Here is a 22,287-nt window from a genome sequence, read left to right as displayed (position 1 = left end):
GGACTTATTCTAAAGCTCCCCATAGACGCAAAGATTTCTCTTGGCGATCGACCGATTTTAGCTAAATCTGACCAATCCTTGGAATTATCGTGCGGTTAGTGGGATTCAGCGATCGAACATTTTTTTACGATTTTTCGGCCGACATCTGTCAGAAAATTGATCGGCCAGGTCAAAAAATCTTTGTTGGTCCCAGTGCAATCTATCTATGTTTGCAGGGCCAAGCAGGCAGCTCCCCTTTGTTTTCCTGGCAAATTGGTCTTTTTAGTTGATGGTAAATTCGTATGATCATACGATCGTTCCAAGAAAATCATGGTCTCACGATGTTAATCAAATTTTAAAAATCTCAACATCTATGGCCAGCTTTATTTCTCTCTCATTCTATTAAAGGACTTATTCCTAATTCCCCCTTTGTAGGAAAGGACGTATTCCTATTTCACCTTATTCTAGGAAAGGACTCATTCCTATTTCGTCTTGAGGTGGCCATACACGGGCCGATAAAAGCTGCCGACAGACCGAGTCGGCAGCTTATTGGCCCGTGTATGGGGGCCGGATCTCGATTGGATAGGACTAAAAATCCAGTCGGATCGCTGCCGCATCTGTTCGTTGATGCGGTCCCGCGATCCGACCGCCCGTTCGCGTTCGCTAGGATCCGATCGTTGGGCCCTAGGGCCCACAATCGGATCAGCCTGATATTGCCCACCTCAAGGAGGGCATATCGGAGGGAGATCCGCTCGTTTGGCTACATCGCCAAACGAGCAGATCTCTCCATGTATGGCCACCTTTAGTCTAGGAAAGGACTTATTCCTAATTCCCCCTCATTCTAGGAATGGATTTATTCCTATTTCACCTAATTCTAGGAAAGGACTTATTCCTATTTCCCCTCATTCTAGGAAAGGACATTTTTATTTCCCCTTCATTTTAGGAAAGGACTTAATCATATTTCTCCTTATTCTAGGAGAGGACTTATTCCTATTTCACCTCATTCTAGGAAAGAACTTATTCTTATTTCCCCCCTTGAGGACTTATTCTTATTTCTCTCTCATTCTAGGAAAGGACTTATTCCTATTTCCCCCTCATTCTAGGAAAGGACCTATTCCTATTTCCCCCTCCATTTCCAGCTCCATTACTTATCCAATGGGCTCATGTATCATAGACCTAGGTAGCTCTTACAAAAATAAAAGATGGAAGCTAAAGGACAAGTATACTCTTTTCTCTTTTCGCTTTTAAACGGCTGATATGCTCTACCTCAATCTCATATACTTTTAATAGAACACCGCATCAGGGAATTTCAGTAGCATTGTTCAAAGTGCATGCCTCTTGACCCATGTGGTTGCTATTAACATCTAAACACTACATACGACATCGACAAGGGTCACTATCTAATATGTGATTTTCCGCTTATAAGGGATAGGATCTACCACGTGAATGCAAAAATACAGCAAAGAGCTTGAACCCTACCTTGGCTTAAAGCTGCCTTTCCAACTAATGATGATAGAACATGGTAGAACACTGGACTCTCTTGCCCAGATGGGCCCTTGCTAAGTGGAGGAGGTAGGGAGAGGTTGTAATGCAACTTAACATCTCTACTGCTGTGTAGAAACAAAAATAGGATGCCAGAGGTTCTTCCAAATATGCACAGATCCATGAGCACCCATTAAAGGCTATCAGCTAGTAGTCCAGATTCCCTCCAGTGGAATCTGTTCAAGGAGCAATATGCTAAGCCTGAAACCCTTTACTGTGGTCCCTTCACTTTGGGACAGTAATGCATAAAGAGAGCTACTCCAGCTACAATTCTTTGGCGAGCTGCTCTTTTTAGTTTGTCTTGCCACCTTACATTAATGACACATACTCTTCTGTACTGTTTATGAAATGATCAAGTTAGTCTTCACTCTCCCCTTCTCGGAAACCTCTCTTCATGCAGGAGACGGAGTCAAATTTTGTTAGGTCTAATACATCCTTTTGGGGGGGGTTACACCCTTTGCTTAGAACATGTATTAGTGCTCACTCTTTCAAAATAACCAGCTCTGATGGAAATGCTATTTCTCTGCATGCAGTGGATGTGTCAGATTATTTGGTTAGATTTTGTCTGTAATGGAGTTGACTATTTGAGTTTGCTCTAAAACATATGCTAGGAATGGGAGCCCACCCCTAAAAGATGTATTAGACCTACCTGTCAATCAAAATCTGACCCAGACTTCTGCATGAAGAGTGACAGATTGCTGAGAGTGAGATAGTGAAGAGTAACTCGATTATTCATAAATGGTACAGAATTTTTATTTGATTATTTAGAAAGTTTCAAATTCAGCAACAATGCTGGAATTCTGTGGGGAAAATGCTGCATTACGGTGGAAAAACATGGCACTTTTTGCACTTTGCTCACTGCACTTGTGGTTGTAAATGATCCTTTTAGATTCCTTTGTTTCATCCTTAATAAAGTTTAGCGGGGTACAAGTCATGTGACCTTGCTCCCCTTTTTGTAAGTTATTCTGATGCAATGGCAAAATATAATGCAATGGCAAATAATGTGTAGGAGACTTATTTCTAGTCTGAATCATGAAATATGTGTTCCAGTTCATCAAAATTTATTTAAGGAAGCTCTCTATATTAAAGGATTTAAATATTTTGCTCTCCAGTTGAAGCATGTACTAGGCTGAAGGAAATTAAAACCATCTGACTGCTGTAAAATACAGTAGGTTTAGCAGATTTTCAAATGCAAGTTGTGTGGGTGTACTTGCTAATATTTATATATAAGCAAAAAACTGTGTTTATGAAGGAAAAGTTAAGTCATGCTGGTGATTAAATAGCATGTGGCAACTGTTTAACAATGCATAAAAATCAAAGCTGTTTTTACCGAAAATACCTGGCTTGTCTACAATAGGACGGATCCCATACTGACAGCTTGGAAATACTAAATCCTGACTGTGTAAAGGGAACTGCAAGCAACTGATTTGGTCATCTTTATTTGGTCACCTTTATTTGGTTGCCGAGAGCCTTCTTATCATAGACTTTTGCTTATGTCTTTGTACAGTTGCACACAACAATAGGGTTATAAGTAAATGTACAATGAAGTTGGTTTTTTATAGCTCAGACTTGTACATGGAATAAGAACATTGGTTTTCTGATGGTTCTATCTCTGCATGCACATTGATTGACATGATTGACATGTCATCTTAAGACTGCTAAATTGTAATGCCATGATTGTTAAGATGTTTTAACCTCAAAACACTAAAAAACAGAAGAATAATGGATCTTGTGTGTGGTCTCACAAATAGTTCGTCATAGCCTTGATTTGGAACTAGACATAGTTATTTATAATTAAATATTAGAGAAAATATAAGACATTGAAAGTGTTCTTAATAACAGACATACTCTTTGAAAGAAACCTTGGATAGAAATTGGGGAAGAAGAAAAAGCTAGTGAGACCATGTGTGTGGCCTAACTAACACGTCTGTGTTTGAAAGAAACCTTGGATAGAAATTGGAGAATAAGAAGAAGTCATAGTGTTCTCCATCATGTCAATTGTTGGGATAAATATCAACAGTGGTGGAACTACTGGGGGGTGCAGGGGTGTGACTGCACCAGGGGCCACACCCCCTTGGGGCCCACTTGTGGTTCGCGATATTGTGAATCTGCCTTAATTTCTCCTTATGGCGGGGGGGGTGGTGGTGGAGCCTGCACCTGAGCTCGCCCCTCCTAGTTCCGTATGTATTCATGATACAAAAATGTATCATCAGCTTTTGATTACATATATATATATATATATATATATATATATATATATATATATATATATATATATATATATATATATATATACAATTCTAATTTCTAATAGCAAATAGCAGAAGTAGTGATGGGCAAATTTATTCGCCAGGTGCGAATTCGCGGCGAATTCGCGCGATTCACGGCCAGCGAATAAATTCGGGAAACGGGCGTGAAAATTCGCAGTTTCGCAAATTTTTTGCTGTTTCGCGAATTTCGCGGGAAATTCATTAATTTTCCCGCGAAACGAAACGGCGCAAATTCGCCCATCACTAAACAGAAGGCTGTCATAGTATTTAGGGTGCTCGGAATAGAGAAGGATCAAGGATCTCTACAGAAATTGTCATGCCATTTATGAATTCCTGAAAGCGACCTCTCTTTCTCTTTGTGAGTTTAGTGACAAAACTGTGAAGGCTGGTTCCAACATATTTATGACTGAAATGTAATTTGTAGTGATTAGTTAGGGAAAATCCTGGAATCCCTGCGGTCTGTGAAACCACCACATCCCCAGTGCATCATATTTCTCAGTTGTAGTTGCTTTGATAAATATTGCTTATAGTTCTACACTGTTCTGACGATGCATCAAACGCTGGAAGGATAAAGTGTCCCTCTTAGTGTAGTCTATACTTCATTTTAAACATGCCTGTCTCCAGTAATGGAGTTCTGTATAAAGTGAGCCACTAACCCTCATGTGTATCTACTCCATGCAAATGCCTAATGCAGGTCTTATGAAAGCAACTGGCAGCAAAAGACAGCTACTGTATTTCAGTGGTAAAATTCACACTTTTGCAAATGCTTATATGTTAGTCTTCTTGTTCATAAATGTCTGCAGTAACTCACTTTCCATCTGTTGGAAGAAATTGATGTGAGTAGGTGGGATTTGACAAGAACATATTTCAAGAACTCTATGAATGTGCAGCACTTGGTCATGAATGAAAACCCCATGTCCCCATCTGCACTAAAATCTTAAGAATACATTTTTAAGATATTACAATTACATAGTCACTCTGTAAGAAGCACAGAAAAGTGTTTTTTTTTCATACCTGCCTAGGCATATTTTGCTTTCTTAAATAATACTCCTTTCCATCTAATGTTTGCCCATTGAAGGACACATTGGAGTGATGCATCAACTGTGGGCAAGAAGCATACATGAAGCAAAATGGTACAGAGTAGGTGAAGTGATAGATTAGTGCTGGGCTTTGCTGAAAATTGTCATTTATGTGAATGATCATGCTCTGGGCAAAGTAAATATCTGTTTTGCAGGAAATGTGAGGTTGAAGCATGATGTAACATACTAGACGATGGGCATGGGCAATTTAAGGGCAGTCCTGCTGGGGCAGAAAATTGTATCTTTTATGGCTCAATTTCTGATTTCAATATTGGTGTTTATTTCTAAATGAAAGAGAGCTTAGGCGTGTTTTTAGCCTTTGGATCTCCATTACCAGGACTAAAAGGTCTGGGATACCTTATCGAGAAAACAGGTATCCAGAAATATCTTTAAAGGGCATGTAAAGTCTAAAATAGAATAAGGCTAGAAATGCTGTATTTTATATACTAAATATAAACATGAACTTACTGCACCACAAGCCTAATCAAACAAATGATTTATGCTTTCAAAGTTGGCTACAGGGGGGTCACCATCTTGTAACTTTGTAAAACAATCTTTGCAAGACTAAGACTGTGCACATGCTCAGTGTGGTCTGGGCTGCTTAGGGATCATCATAAACAAAGCTGCTTGAGTTCTGCATGGCTGGGAAGTAAGGCGGGGGCTCCCCCTGCTGTTCATAAGTATGATTGTTTCCCTGCTCAGCAGTTAGGGACCATCTGACAATTCCTATCCACAGCAGTAAATGAAGGGAGAATTTCACTGCATACAGTCAGATTTCTTATAAAAACGGTACACATTTTTTAATTAAAGTATATTGGAGATAGGGTTCTTTTTCATTAAAGAAAGTTAAAATGGGATTTCATTTTTTTTGCCTTTACATGCCCTTTAAAGGGATTCTGTCATAATTTTTATGGTTTACTTTTTTCTTCTAAATTACACTGTAACTTTGCAAATAATTCACTCTGCCATTTAAAATGTTATTTTTGAACCAACAAATTTATTTTTTTAGCTATAATATTGGTGTGGAGGCAGCACTGAGTCTGATTCTGAGCTTTGAGAAGGACCCAGCACGTCAGGATGGAACTATTGCTTCTCCCCTTGCCATTGTATTATACCACAACCTAGATCGTGTTTGCATTGCTAAAAGTGATATTGCCTAGTGGTGGACATAAGAAAATAGGGGTTTTTTTCTGCTTTGGTCATATTCTCATGTCTACCACTAGGTGGGCATCACTTTTAGCAATGCAAACACGACCTAGGTCTACTTTTAGTAATGCAAACAAATCCTTCAGCAGAGGTGTCCGGTAGCTACTATCTGGTTAGTTACCCATTGTTCTCTTGATAGGCTCTGCTGTTGGGCTGCTGGGGAGAGAAGGGGGGTGATATCACTTCAACTTGCAGTGCAGCAGTAAAGTGTGTCTGAAGTTTATCAGAGCACAAGTCATATGACCTGAGGGCTTCTGGGAAACTGACAATATGCCTAGTACCATGCCAAGTCTCAAAATTAAATATAAAAAAATCTACTTACGCTTTCAAAAAATGTATCAGTGCAGAATTCTGTTGGAGCAGCACTATTAACTGATGCATTTAGAAAAAACGTTTTTCCATGACAGTATCCTTTTAATGATTTCCTTTTTCTCTGTAATAATAAAACATTACTTTGTACTTGATGGTAACTAAGCGGCATGAATCCATATTGTTGTCAAAACAATCCCATTAGGTTTATTTATTGTTTAGATGTTTTAGTATATATGATGATCCTAGTTACAGAATAAAACCCTTATCTAGTTATCTCCTTCATAAGAACCAAACTTGAGTTTCCTTGTTCGCCCTGTTTAGCTCAAGAAATAACAACAACCATAGATTTCTTTCAAGATTAAAACTAAAAAAGTTGTGAAGTATAAGCCCTATTTATTGAACTCATACATGGAGCTCTCACAGGATGTGTTAATTATAGGAATATCATTTCAAACAGAAGCCTTATGCATTTTGAATCCAATGTGTCACATGGGTCAGAACATATTTCCACTGTGCTTTTAAACCCAGTAGATAAACTTCAGTCTACAGAGTATTCCATGAGAATGAAAACATTTCTCCATATAAAGTATTCTCAGCAAAGAACATAATGCTGCTATGATCATCTTTCACAAGGGTGAAATTAAATTGTAGTAGTGATCCGAATAAGCACCTATAGCAACTTTGCAGTGAGTGAGTTTTACCCTGCTGAGAATAAAATAATTAGATTTTTTACCCAAGATTCCTAGGGGGTTATTTTATCAAAGGTTGAGTGTTAAGCGTTTTTTTTTTTTACCGAATGAACTCGAACGGTTTCTTATTTAAGAAAAAACTTGAATGGCAAAAACCCGATTCTGCGAGTTGGAGTCCCGCGACTCGAACACTCAAATTGATCGAGTTTTCAGCAGAAAAAAACTTGAATTGATCCAATCAGGTTTTCAATTCGAATTTTTGGGCAAAACCCTCAGAAAAACATCAAGCAGGCTGTTAACCTCTTCAAATGGTTCAAGGGACCTCTGCCATTGATTTCTACAGAACCTCGGCAGATTTTAGATGGTGATTTAGATTTTCAGATTCAAGCTATTTCCAGGGTTATGGTATTATGAATCTCAAAATTCATGTTTTTTTTTTTTACCAGAATACATGAGTTTTGACCAAAAAATACAACTTGAAAACTCGAATTTTGGAGGAAAAAACAAATATAACCTTAATAAATCTGCCCATGAGTGTTATAATGACATTTACCACCCATATGGAGCTATTTTTAAAGCATTAAGTAGTAATAATTATTACTTCCCCACACATCAACAGTTGGCAAAAAAATGCATTATCACCTAATTAGTATGATGACAGAAGTCGTTTTCAGCTTAGCATTATGAATGTTGCTGAAGCTGGCAAAACATGTGAAATTACAGTCTTCTACCATGTATCCTTATGAATAGGCCCTTTACAGTATATTGTACATTAACATTTTTCAATTTCTTCATAAACAAACTTGCTACAAGGAAATATGGAGCTGGTTATACATTTTAATTATATACATTGGTTAATGTCAGTGCTATTTAATTTAAACATTCTCATGTTTATATGTTGAGCAGATATTTTATGGCCTGTAGAATCCATACATGCATCTGTGTCAGTTTTACATTTCAAGGAAAATCCAAAAACATATTTTGGTGCACAGATATGGGAAGATGAAATGTTTGTTAAGTGCATTTGAGGTTTGCCTGCATTTATGTCTGTCCATAGTCATGGTAGAATAAGGTGGCATTATGCTGAAGAGTTTTTTTTTTAAAGCCTCCAAGATATTGGTAGACAATGCTGCTCTACTAAAAGGATGGCGGTGCTTCAAACAGAAGGTTTTGTTTATAAAATGATAACGAAAATGTAAACACCATGATAATTGATATGTGGGTATTCTTTGAACCATGATAGAAACTATTATTTGGTCTTCAAACAAACAGAAATTGGACAGAAAAGTTGGGTATAGTGATGAGCGAATCTGTCCGAAAAATTCATGAAACTACCTAAAAATTTGCGAAACAGCGAATAATTTGTGAAACTTTTTTGTCCCACATCGTTTTTGTCGCAAACTACATTAGTGTTTTTTTTCATGGCACCTTGTTTCTGCTTTGGGAGGGCAAAATCACATGCATTTTTCAATCAGTATACTGCTACACACATGCCCTACACTGTTGGAGAACCTCCTATCCACTGTGCTACAACTGCTTTTTCAAAAGGAAAAAAGGCTCCCATGTTGCCAATTTCTTAAAAATATGTCTGTGATTTTTGGTATCAACAACTACACTATAACTAGCAACTAATAAGACATGTGACCACCAACAGATAATATCTGGGTGCTTTGTATCCCACATTAAAATGAATAAACCATATCTTTATGTCCTTATATAGACAGTGGGACGGCGCAGATCCCTTTGGTTTATGTGAAAGGATAGGGGGAAGGATAAAATAATGTCCCGTATATGTTTGTCTTGCGTTTTTTTTGTTGTTGTGCTTCTTTTTTTTCTTTTGATGCCCGAAGATAAACGAGAAGCTGGGTTGAAATTGTTATGCAATTTTGAAAAATGTTTGCCAACTGCGAAACGTGGAAGTTTGCAGCAAATCTGACATGGTGATTTTTTTCGCTCATCATTAGTTGGATATGGTGGTCTTTTTCTGCTTACGTTTCCATATCATTGACCCTACATTCAATAAGATTTCCTCTGTTGGTCAAGGGGGTTCCCATTTCGACTTTGCATGAAATAACTGAAAATACAAGAGCTTTTTTCTGACAGAGATTGGTTCACCTAACCTTGGCCTCCTACTTTTATTGGTGGTAGTGATCTTGCTTTCCATCTTAATCTGCTATGGTTGCAGCGATAATTTAGTTAATTTAATTAGTATGTTACCATATCCCTGGGCAAGAAAGTCCAGATATATACACATATCCCACTGGATTTTTATGTAAAAGATAAATGTGATGATTTATGATTTTCAGAATCCAAGGAACCAATAAGCATATGAAGATATGAGGTGGAGACAAACCAAAACCAAAGTGTTCTTTCTGTGTACCATTGGCCAACAAAGTGTCTACACCACTAGCTTAGTAGCACAAACATATCACATATACAAGTTATGATACTGTGTAATCCTTTTTTGTTAAGTCAGTATGCCACACTGATTTTGCTGATCCTCACAATACAGTTCCAAACCAGAAATTGGTCCTTCATATTTAAAATAATTCACAGTTTCCACACGATCATCTGGAAATGCACCATATTTTGACATTGTAGCTGAGAAAGATGCCCAACTTTCCTGTGCAAAGTGCTCTTCAAAAAGCATCTGTTTTGATCTACAAAGTATAATATTTCCCCCTTTATATAAGGATAATAGTTCCCTCTTACATGCCTTTGACAAGACTTGAAGATAAAAACCATCAGAGATGAGCTCTGAATCTCAATATATTAGCGCAGGGCTCTGCAGTCCCCGGGCTCCCCCAACAGTACATTTTTTTCAGGATATCCTTATAGAAGCACAGATGGATCAATAAGTTGTTGGTAATTCTGACATATCCGCCTTTGCCGCTGATTGATCTATCTGTGCTGTGTGCTTATCCTGAAAACATGAACTGCTGGGGGTCTAGGGATTGACTGATTCAGTGGATGCGCTCTTCTAAGTTATTTTTCCTCAATGTTAAATTTAAAGAGCCTGGAACGGGATTTAATTTCTAATAAAATATATACCTTAACAATTAAAAGTATGACAAATTGCTGCTATCTGAACCACTTTCTTCAGTTGTATGCGTTTCCAGAGGGTATAAAATATTATATGAATTCAGTCTGTTTCAAAGGGGTTGCTCTTTGCTGAAGGATCATCCTGTACTGCAGATATTGAGTCATTGTACCATCAATCCCAGCCATTTCAACTTCGAATATAAAAGTGTGCTTAATAATAATGGCTATTTTTCACTTTCATATTATGTAAAGGTTTTTAAAGGGCATGTAAAGCAAACAAATAAAATCCCATTTTTACTTTCTTTAATGAAAAGAAACCTATCTCCAATATAACTTTAATTAAAAAAATGTGCACCGTTTTATGAGAAACCTGACTGTATGCAGTGAAATTCTCCCTTCATTTACTGCTGTAAATAGGAATTGTCAGATGGTCCCTAACTGCTGAGCAGGGAAACAATCATACTTATGAACAGCAGGGGGAGCCCCGCCTTACTTCCCAGCCATGCAGAACTCAATCATTTTTGTTTGTTTCCCTGTAGAGCAGTCGGCGACTGTGTATTGGATTTTATTTTTGCCTTTACATCCCCTTTACTGTTTCCAACTCCAGCTGCAGGGACAAAGATCATGGAGCCAGATTTAAACAGATGAACTGGGATTCTATTTGGAGGATTATTTTGCTGCAGCCACTGGTTCTGCAGAGTTGAAGAAAGTTTGTAATAAACAATACAAAAACTATAAAATCCACATAAGATTAAACACAGGACAACACATTACCCAGTACAGTCTACCTATTCTGATTATTAATCAGTCTTGCTGTATCGGCTTCTGGCAGATATTATTTGACTTGTGCGGTTTTGATCATTTAAGATGATCTCTAAGCAGCCCAGACCACACTGAGCATGTGCGTAGTCTTGGTCTTATATGATGTTTAACAAAGTTACAAGATGGTGACCCCCTGTGGCCAACTTTGAAAACATAAATCATTTGTTTGATTAGGCTTGTGGTGCAGTAAGTTTATGTTTATGTTTAGTATAAAAAATACAATATTTCTAGCCTTATTCTATTTTATACTTTACTTCCCCTTTAAGGAAAACCTTCATCATTTTCCATAGGGATTATACCCATGGAAGCCATTCAAGACTATCAACAACAATAACACGGGGAACAAACCTGCCGCATAAGCAGGTAGCCGTATAGCCCTTATTCATCATCTCTGCTGCAGGTCTGCAAGTGCTCCTCTGCAACCAGTTTGTTGTATTTGATTCAATCTTTCAGTGACATTTACAGTAGCTGCCTAGAAAATAAACTTCTCAAGGAAAAAGAAAATTGAATGAAGAGCAGTGCAATTATTCTCTGAAACTAATCAAGCCCTGATTAAAAAAAATAATCCACAAATTGTGTTTTAATAAGACTGATAGGGAAAATGCAGGTAATTATTTCTACTCCCTTCCTCTCTCTCATGCTATGAACCCTTTCCTATCCAGTGGTGTTAAAGGTGTTGCATTCAATGCACAAGTGATGCTGTGGGTGAAGGATTATTGGCTAAATGCTAAATAGTAGGGATGGGAGAATTTGACCCGTCTCGTTTCGCCAAAAATTAGGCGCTGGGTAAATGTCGCTGACGCCCATTAAAGTCTATAGGCGTCAAAAAAAATTTGTCGCAAGTAGTGATGGGCGAATTTGCGCCATTTCGCGTCGCCGAAAAATTTGCGAAATTCGCAAAATGGCGAAAAATTCTCGAAACGGCGCCGGCGTCTTGTTTTTGACGCCGGCGCCTGTTTTTTTCGATGCCGGCGTCCGTTTTTGACACCGGCATCCGTTTTTGACGCCGGATTTTCGCGGGCGTTTCGCGAATTTATTCGCTGGCGGCGAATCGTGCAAATTCGCCGCAAATTTGCGCCTGCCGAATAAATTCGGCCATCACTAGTCACAAGCTGAAATTTTTTTTGACGCGCGTCTTTTTTTTTACGCACAAAGCCATACAAGGCAATGGGCGTCATTTTTTCGGCGAAACAAGGCGAAAAAATTCGCCCATCCCTACTAAATAGTAGGGAAATTTCACATTTTCAAATTAACATCATGTTAATCACATATTTTGAGAGTTTTTGTTATTTATTCAATAATCATGACCCATGCACCACCCAACATTTAATCATCCAACTAACCAAATAAAGGCCCAGATTCAATTCAGTGAGAAAGAATTGTCATGGTTTATACTGTGAAAAGTCATGGACGAGATTGGATTCGGAGATGGACATTCTATGGGCATGGAATTAGATTTTCTCCTAATTCAGTTCTAGTTTTTTCCCCTTAAGACCTCAATGGAGTTGTCTCACGATAAACCGTGAGATAGGTTTTTCTGAATTGAATTGGATCTCACATTGAATTTCGTCCATAACTTTTCACATGATAAACCTTTTTCTGACTGAACTGAATCTGGCCCAAAATGTGTGATTTATGATTGTTGGAATGATATTGACCCAACTGCATTAACATTACATGAGTACATTAACATCTAGTTCATTTGTATTTTACATTGTATTAACTTTATTAACACAATAGAAAGAAAAAAAATTCCAGTATAGCATTGCTGTAAAGAATAGTGATGGGCGAATTTCTCCCGTTTTGCTTCGCCGGAAAATTCGCGAATTTGGGGCGAAATTTGCGAAACGGTGAAAAAAATTTTTTAACGCTGGCGTCCAAATATTTTTGATGCCGGCGACAATTCTGATGCCTGTGACAATTCCGACACTGGCGACAATTCTGATGCCCATTAAAGTGGCAATTTCGCAAATTTATTTGCCGGCGGCGAAACGTGGAAACTCGCTGCGAATTTGCGCCTGTCGAATAAATTCACCCATCACTAGTAAAGAACTGCATCTGATTAAACTGGCGTCCAAGCTCCCACAAGCACTTTCTTTGCTACACTTTTCTAGAACTTCTCAGCTAAACCAATGGTTACCCACCTTAGGGGCTGAAACCATCACACTTGACCTACTCTTGTATACCAGAACAGATCTAAACCTTGCACATTGACAAGGTCCCACATAAGATGTGAATTGTCAATTTGGACTCAAATTATTTACCTAACTTGCCCCCCCAATTTATCTTTACCCACTAGTGACAACTAGCAAAACAACATACGGTAATATACTAATTATACTAAAACAACAAACCATATCCCCCATTATCTTGAGAGGGTAGGTTGTGATTTTTGAAAAAAACTTGAAATTCCAACGTTTTCATGAAAAAATCGTGAAATTCCAACGTTTTCACCAAAAAATTGTGAAATTCAAGCGTTTTCACAAAAAATTGTGAAATTCGAATGTTATCACTAAAAAATCGTGAAATTCTAATGTTTTCACAATAAAATCGTGAATATCGGAAATTGACGGGAGATTCACGAATGTATTCTCCGGCGCGAAACTCGCCGCAAATTCATTCGCCCATCACTAGTGGGTGCTAATCTTTTCTATATCATCTAATAATGGAGAGTGTATTATCCCCTCAAGTTATTTGTTCTGACAGTAGGTTTTTGGTGTTTTTATTAATAACTGGGATTACATTTCAGTGACAACAGAAAATTAAATGAAGAAGAAGAAGATGAAAATTGACTGAAGATTAGATTGGCAAATATGGTACACTATAGAATAATAAATGTATGGATAATTCGAGGATGTTTGTGGGCAGATAAGAACCCTAAATCCATCGTCACAATTTTCCATATGACTAAACAATCAGAACTCAAGTGGGTTTCTTTTATGTTCCACCAAAATCGAGATATTGCCCTAATAGTCCATATATTCATATTTTAAAAAGAGTGAAAAGTGTTTCCAGGCCCCTTAAACCAGGCCTGGATTTGTGGAAAGGCCACCTAGGCCCAGGCCTGGGGCAGCAGTATTTTAGGGGGGCTGCATGCTGCCCAACCACACCCATATTGATTCAAAAACACTGGGGATGCGCTGGAGATACAGTAATTTTTTACATTTCCCATGCGCCAATCCCCATTGCTCTGGTCCAGATGATGAAAATCTGCACGAATAAAGGGGAGGGGACAGGGGCGATGAATGGCAGTGGGCCTAGGGGAATCCATTATGTAAATCCTGCCTCAAGCCCATAATTTGCTGTGCAGCAGTCCCAGCTGTCAATTGGACTTTTGCTCAGCAATTTTTGTTTAACTTTAACTGAAACAATCTCTGCGCAGCAATAGGCCTATTAAATTTACCTCTATACCAGGGATCCCCAACCTTTAAAACCCGTGAGCAACATTGAGAAATAAAAGGAGTTGGGGAGCAACACAAGCATGAAAAATGTTCCAGGGTGCGAAATAAGGGCTGTGATTTGCTATTTATTAGCCCCTGTGTGGATTGTCAACCTACATTGAGGCTCTGTTTGGCAGTGCACCTGTTTATTATGCACCAAAACTTGCCTCCAAGCCTGGAATTCAAAAATAAACACCTGCTTTGGGGCCACTGAGAGCAACATCCAAGGGGTTGGGGAGCAACATGTTACTCACGAGCTACTGGTTGGGGATCTCTGCTTTATACAAAGCACCGGGCAGACTAGAAACCCAAAAGCCACCAAGGGGCACAAAAAGACTCACACAGTGATTATTTGTAAAGCTACAATAGACAGAGCAGCAACAGAAACCTTCCGTTCCCAAATTTTACATTTTAGGCACTTGGGTCATGCGCCGTGGAAAACAGGGAAGAACAGCTTTATACAAATGTAATAGCCTTGCAACTAATCTTAAATTATTTGATTTGAAGAAGGAAAGGAAATAATAGTTCATGTTTTGGCCAATTGCACCCCCTTAATTACATATCTGATTACACGACTGTAGTTCAATGTAAAAATATAATGTCTCTAGCTGGAAGCAGCTCATTGCATTCCATTGTTGAACCTCTTTCAAATAATTAAATAACAAGTCTGCTACAGTATATCCAATGTCAGATCTCGTTCTGGTTCCTATTTCTCCATCTTCACTTATGCTATTAGAAGGGATTATAACTGCCACTGATCAGGGAGCTTTTTAATGAGCTTTGTAGGGTGAGAAAAGTGTCCTCACTTACACCTCTAATAAGCTGTGCAGAAGGCTGCTCCCTATCAAGGTTAATGAAATAGCATGCCTTTGGCAACCCGTGTGATGCATGAGAACACTAACAGATTTACTCTATTAGAGTGCAGGGGAAAATAGCTGCAAGTTTCCTTTTTTCACACAGAGTAAGATCTTGTAATTATTATAAATGAGAGGTGAACTGTAAAAATATAATTTGGAGTTATTTTCAGACAGAGCCCAGAGCGTTGAAGCCAAGCTTGCCTTTTACCTTCAGTTTTTGTTTTTATTGCAAAAGGACAGAAATAATCAGATCTCCATTCGCCAGGCTTTGTGAAGGCTAGAGGAGGGCAGTGAGCTATTCTTAAAAACCTAATGGATTTTTTTAAGTGGGGACTTAAATAATTTTTGACATGCAGTGGATTTTCACGTGATAATTGATCTTTAGTTATGATCTATCTGTCTTTCTGTGACAGCAGAGGTTCCACCTTATTTGTATGTAATAGAAGGTGGAGCTTTGGCTATTGTGCTATTATTTATATGTTGACATTTGAAACTACTACCTTGCTGAGCTCCAGCAGGTTCATAATCCAATCTATCAGCTCCAGGGCTAACAACAGTAATCATGAAGCTCCCTGCCACCCACCCCCAAGGGGCCCTCAAATATTAACCCATTGATAGCCAAAGGTCACCATTTAGGGCCAAGTAGACTGAAGGCTCTATGGGAAAAAATGGCTTGATCAACCCCAGCCACTTCCCTACCTACGATCCAAACCACCTCTCCCACTCCCCAGAAAGTCCCTCCCACTTTACACTCTCAAATCACACTTTTATGTTTCTTGGGCCCCTTTCTGTTACAAGACCCCTGATTTCAGTACCCCCTGATCAGGTCAGCACCAACCTACCTATTACTGGTCATGAAGGTATTGCCAACAAGTATATTGCAGACTCTATGCTGGTGCATGCATGAACATACCCTTGATCCACCTCAGCCACTCTGGATAACTGCAAAAATCCACCTATGATCCAAGCAACCCTGTCTGCTCTCAGCAAGCCTTGCCCCCTTTGCACCTTCAAATCACACTTTTATATCTCTTGGACCCTCCTCTATCATGGCTACAGTATCCCTTGTACCCCCCAATCAGGTCAGCACCTACCTTACTAATGCATTGGTCATCAGGGCTCCAGGTTTGAGGGCCCTGACAACAAGTAGATTGAGGACTCTATGGTGCATGCATAAACACGCCTTTCAACCGCCCCAGCCACTCACCATTGTGTCAAAATCCCAGTTACAATTCTACCAACTCTGCCCACTCCTCAGCAAGTCCTGCCCGCTTTGCCCTCTCAAATCACACTTTTATAATTCTTTGACCCTACTCTACCTTGACTACAGTACCCCCTGCACCCCTTATCAAGTCAACACCTACCTGCAACCCCTTATCAAGTCAACACCTACCTTACTATTGGTAGGTAATGGTAATGCACCCCTTATCAAGTCAACACCTACCTTACTAATGAATTGGTCATCAGGGCCCCAAGGCTCTGCCAATAAGTAGATTGAGGACTATATGGTACATGCATTAACACACCCATGAACCACTCCAGCCACTCACCATTGTGTCAAAGCCCCAGTTACAATTCAACCAATCCTGCCTGCTCCTCCTGCCTTCTTTGCACCCTCAAATCACACTTTTAACGGGGTAATGTAATCAAAGGCACTACGTTTGCCCAGGAGCAGTAACCCATAGCAACCAAACAGCAAGTAGGATTTACTAGTCACCTGTTTAAAAGCAATTATCTTATTGGTTGCTATGGATTACTGCTCATGGGCAAACTTAGTGCCTTTTATTACATATGGGGTATGTATTTTTGGCCCCCCTGACTACAGTACCCACTGATCAGCTCAGCACCTACCATACCTACACTTTTAAAGTTTAGTGGGTGACCAGTGACCTCTAGGTTGTTTCATGAATGCAGTTCAGTGAAAAAAACAATATTAAACGCTATTATCTGCTGTATATACCACTCCTTTTACAAGTGAGCATCATATTCCGGTGTTTTGTGCTAACTTCAAAATCAGAGACAACCCCAGTCCCTTATCTCATTCCATATTCCATGATGGGACATTGCGTTTTGCTCATTTGGGAGATTTTCCTTCTGTAACAATATCAACAGGAGGCTCCTGATGCCAATGGTCTGCAAAGAGGAGCAGACAGAGAAACAGCAGACAGAAAACAAAGCTTAGCACATCAGCTGAAGCACAAATGACAGAGGCATCTCATGAATTGCAACCTGCAGCATTTTTATGTACATATACACCGGTTAAACATGACTGGAACAAGCCGACGGAATTATGTAGCCGCGATTACACACATTCTATGGAGACAGGGAGATCTTTAGGTATAAAAATAAGGGGGCAAGGCAGGGAGGGATGAGAAAGCAAGAGAAAACAATCATGTATGCATGTAAATGCCTGCTGCTGCACCCAGGGGAAATCTCCTTTAAACAGAAATCTGTTAACTTGGTAATGATACATAATAGCAGAACACATCAGATAATACAAACGAGTGGGGTGCTTAGATAGGGGTGTGCCTAATATTTTTTTTTTTCCATCTGTATTTGTTGCTCGGCTACTAATGTAAATCTTCTCGGAATTAGCCACATTCATTAGCCTGTATTTCAAAACCCAGTTCTGGAGTCTTTTTTTTTTTCTTTTCTTTTAATAAAGATCTACCTCTAGTGACGTTAATCACCAAAAGCCTTTTTTTTTCCTCCCCACCTATGGTTAGCATGAAAAAAATAAATAAATAAATAAATGCTGGGTTAACCCCTCGAGGACCAAAGTGTCTGCATAGCAAGGACTGCACTTCAGTTGTCTCCCTGCGCTTAGAAAAGATATGAGAAAAAATAAAATCACTGTGTTTAATTATATTCATGATCTTCCAGTATCATTCCTATATGTATATATATATATATATATATATATATATATATATATATACTGTGTATATATATATATTGTACTCTCTTTCTCTCTATATGTAGTGTATATATATATATATATATATATATATACTGCATGCATCTGATTTTCTATATCCACGTTCATTTTAAAGCTATATCTCTATTCCTTTTAAGCACTGTTTTTTTTCCCTTCGATATAAGTTGTCTGGTTCTGTGTTAAGTGAAGGAGAAAACCTGGTAGAGGCTGTCTCTTTAAATCAGATCTGCAGTGTTGATGGACCCTCTAGCAGGCATGGTAGGAACCATTCTCACCTCTGCAGCAGGGAGCTTGACCATACAGACTTAGACATGCAATGGAAATGCCTTGCTTTTTTTTAATATGTTCTCTACCAGTCCTATTCCCATGGTTACAGCTCCTGCTTCCATGGATGCTTCCATTCTGCTGGGAGGAATAGGCAGAGAGAGAGCGAGAGAGAGAGAGAGAGCACACATTCTTAGTGCTGTAGTTTAAAAGAGAATGAAAGCAGCCCTGTTGTGACTTGCATTTTCAATTTTTTTCCTCCTCTCTCTCCCCTTCCTTCTTCTCTTCCTGATGTACAGAACACCGTAGCTGTAGCTTCCATTGATTTGCCACAGTCTGTCTTTGCACAGTCTCTGTCCTTGCAATCTGTTGATAACTCCACATGCAAGCTACAGCTCATTGTCTTTAGGAATGGGAAACTGTTTCCTAGCACTGGCAACTCATCGCATCTTGCAGATCATGGGAAACGTAGGACGGTCGCCACTCCAGCTGTGCTTTCAAAAATAGGTAAGTTGCTCTTTTTTAAAAATGATTCTGCATTTTATCATATCTCCCTTCGGTACATCTATACGCCTAGCTCAGCTCCTGGAGAAATGCACAAGCCGGCTCCTATTCTGTTTTCCCCATTAGGTTTAACGGCGGAGCATTCAACATTTATACACTTCCACCCAAAGAACTTGAATGGTAGAAGTGCTGCTCATCAATCACACAGATGAGGTTTAGGAAAGAGATGTAATGTTGCAATTGGTCCACTTTCTGATTCTGAATGCAGTTAAGAGACACCGTGATAGCTCTTGTTAGCTGTTTCTTCATACACTTGCCTGGATTCCTGGTCTATCACCCTGTCTTTTTTTCTATTTGTCTTTGAAATATTTGTAAGAATGTATTTTAAAAGCCCATTTGACCTTTGCTGTGATGCCTCTGGAATAGACGTGCACAGTGGTGGGGCAGTTAAAGACGTAATGTAGAGTGTTTTTTTTACAAAACTTTGTAGATGGCATGAAGGAGGAAAAATCTTTTTGATAGAGGTAGAAAGTTCAAAGGAGCACGTCACAACTATATAAAACAATATAAACTTTTCTTAATGGAAAATATCTGATTATTTTATTGGTGGGGAGAGGACCTTCTGCAACTTCAGTAGACCTTCCTCTATTTCTCTAAACCTTTCACGTTGCCTTGGCAGATGGGTACCGTGTCGGAAACCTCACCAACCCAGTGACAATCGCCCTGAGACACACAGCCCAGGGATCAGACCCCGTCGCTGCCTTTTGGGATTTTGACCTTTTAAACGGATATGGGGGCTGGTGTGGAGAAAGTTGCCACATAACCACCTCTGCGGGAAATATTACCACCATTCAGTGCTCACAACTGGGGAACTTTGCAGTGCTAATGGTGAGTACATAATAATAATAATAATAATAATAATAATAATAATGCAAAGGCAGAATTTGATCCAGATAACTGAGTATTGATGGGAAAAGCTGGCATCATGTGAACATAACTGAGCTTTCAATTAACATTTGATTTTCTGGGAAAAGTTATCACCTGATGAATGATCGAGCCATGGGCTGCTTTGCTTTAACCACTTTGGGCACCGGAGGGGGTCTCCAACAATCTACAATAAATGAATATTGCTGCCTACGTTGTAAATGCTTAACCTTTGCTACTCTGGTGCCATCAGAATTGTATTTCTCTTCCCGAGCAATGCCAGCCTTAGAATGCTAATGCCGGGGCCTGCTCACTAAACAATTTGATTTAATGCTGTAAACGAAGCCCAGAGTTGATTAACATCGCAGGGTTATAAATTGCCAGCACTATTTTAAATTGCACCCTGGCTTCGGCTTTTTCCATCGGTTGATTCCTGAGAAGGTTGTCTGCCTTGTTCCTGCCTTGCTCTGTGTTGATCATACTAATTAGTTGCAGGGATACCGCAATGTTGAATCATTTAATAAATGATGGAAGGTGGGAATATGAACCACCTTCCCCCCCCCCAATGGACGCTGCCATTGCAAAGGGGCTATTCATGTTCTATGATTGCTGCTTACTTACTGCATGACCTGAGTTTATTAAATCTGATGTTAGAACGTACACAGATCATTTCATAAGGATTTATTCTGCCTTCAGGGCATTGCCATTGAAGTCAGTGAGGTTTCAAGTTGGTTTTGTGAATGGGGAGATGTGTGAAAAGGGTTGCGGTTGTTGTGTTAGGTGCAATGATACAGACTCTTGATGGTTATCTATTAATCAGGCATGTGCCATTTCCCTGCAATTTGCAATGATACATCCATGTTCTGGTGACCTTTCCAGGCTCATTATTGCTTGTACAGTGTCTATGTGCTGGTTCCATATCAGGCAGGCATTGCTTATATCAGTCGGAGGCTCCACGTTATACCTCTGATGCATTTGAAAAGGACAAGCACAGACGACAGTGAGATGTTGAGGACGTGTGCAGAGAATTCCAAGCTGCTGCAGTCAGATAGAGAACAGACGTCAACCAATCATGGGAGGGGGTTGTGCCCGATGTCCAGACTCCTTCTATGTGAATATTGCTAACTTGTTCAATGAGCCACAATGTATTTTTATTTTCATAATAAGACACAAGGTCTCATGTTACATTTTTAAATCTTCCAGCACTGCAATTACTGGTAACACCAGAAAGCTGTACAGTTGTAGACTATTTTATAATAATTCTAGAGGTGGAGTATTTAAATAGTAAATGGTAACTCAGCACATCAAGGAAGAGGCCCAGGTGCACTGCCCTGAGTCCTCAGCACGGGGAATGGCCTTGCGCGTTTCGTCTTACAAACACTTAGGCTATAGGCTATGACAAAGAGTTTGTAACACGAAATGCGTAAGGCCGTGGACATAATAAACTATTTCACTTTGATTCAACTGCCTGGTGGAAGATTGCCTTTATTGAGTGCCTGCTCCAAAGAATTTTCAGTTTTAGACTATTTCCCCAAGAAATGATGGAGAAAGTGTCTGGTAAAAATGTATTTTCTAGGTTTATACTTACCAACCATTGACTTATTTCATGAGACCTTCTCTATATGATAAAATAGATGGAAAATTAAAATGGAACGATGTGCAAAACTTCCATGTCAACCATATTTAAATTTTTTTGTAATCATGGCGATTCATATGAAAATACAACTGTGCTTATTAGGTAGGATTTTCAGAGGCGGGATGGAAATTGTGTGACTTTTTGTCACAAAACAAGGAAGTACAAAATGTTTTCCCCTTCCCACCCCTAATTTGCATATGCAAATTAGGATAGAATTCGGTTCGGTATTCACTCGAACCAAGAAGAATTCGGGCTGGTTCCAAAATAATCCAAAATAGTGGAATCGGTGCATCCCTAGTTAATACACTCACTTGCGGGTGCCTAACATTTGGCACCCCAAAGTGGAAGAAGACTTTTATTCTTGTTTAATAATAATCAATAAATATGCATATATATTACTATACAGTGATGTAAAATTACTCATTAAAAAAATCATAACATTTTTTAGGAACTCCTGTCCCTTGTACACTGGGAAATGCAGACCTAGATTTGTGGGAAGGCACAAAGGCCCAGGCTTGGGGTAGCTTGATTTTATTGGTGGCATGCTTTGGCTAGAATTTGCCGTGTTGCCAGGTAGGGGCTTGTGGATTAGTACAATTGGATGGGGGCTACTGCAAGCGAGTGAGGGCACAAGGTGTGAGGTGCAGCTTGGGTGGCCATCCAAGCCATTCTAATTAGAGAAATGCTTTGCCCACATACAGTATATTAAAAGTTCACATATTCCACGAACGTCTGGACAATGCTGCTGTTGTATAACATATGTTTTCCTATATAAGAATGAGG

At 39.2% G+C, this 22,287-nt stretch overlaps 1 protein-coding gene across 1 annotated transcript in view; it reads left to right on the top strand.

The window, feature by feature from the left end:
• The first annotated feature begins 18,233 nt into the window (after nt 1-18,233).
• Nucleotides 18,234-22,287, top strand: part of adgra1.L (adhesion G protein-coupled receptor A1 L homeolog) — a 137,331-nt gene continuing 133,277 nt past the window's right edge. The window contains exons 1-2 of the mRNA XM_041568657.1: nt 18,234-18,947; nt 19,624-19,832. Of these exons, the coding sequence (XP_041424591.1) occupies nt 19,830-19,832 (3 nt within the window). The 5' untranslated portion in view covers nt 18,234-18,947; nt 19,624-19,829. The remainder of the gene's footprint in view (nt 18,948-19,623; nt 19,833-22,287) is intronic.

The sequence above is a fragment of the Xenopus laevis genome, chromosome 7L (assembly GCF_017654675.1).
Source record: "Xenopus laevis strain J_2021 chromosome 7L, Xenopus_laevis_v10.1, whole genome shotgun sequence".
Classification (NCBI taxonomy): Eukaryota; Metazoa; Chordata; class Amphibia; order Anura; family Pipidae; genus Xenopus; species Xenopus laevis.
The sequence above is the reverse complement of the archived record's forward strand: the minus strand, read 5'-3'. Positions and strand labels throughout refer to the sequence as shown.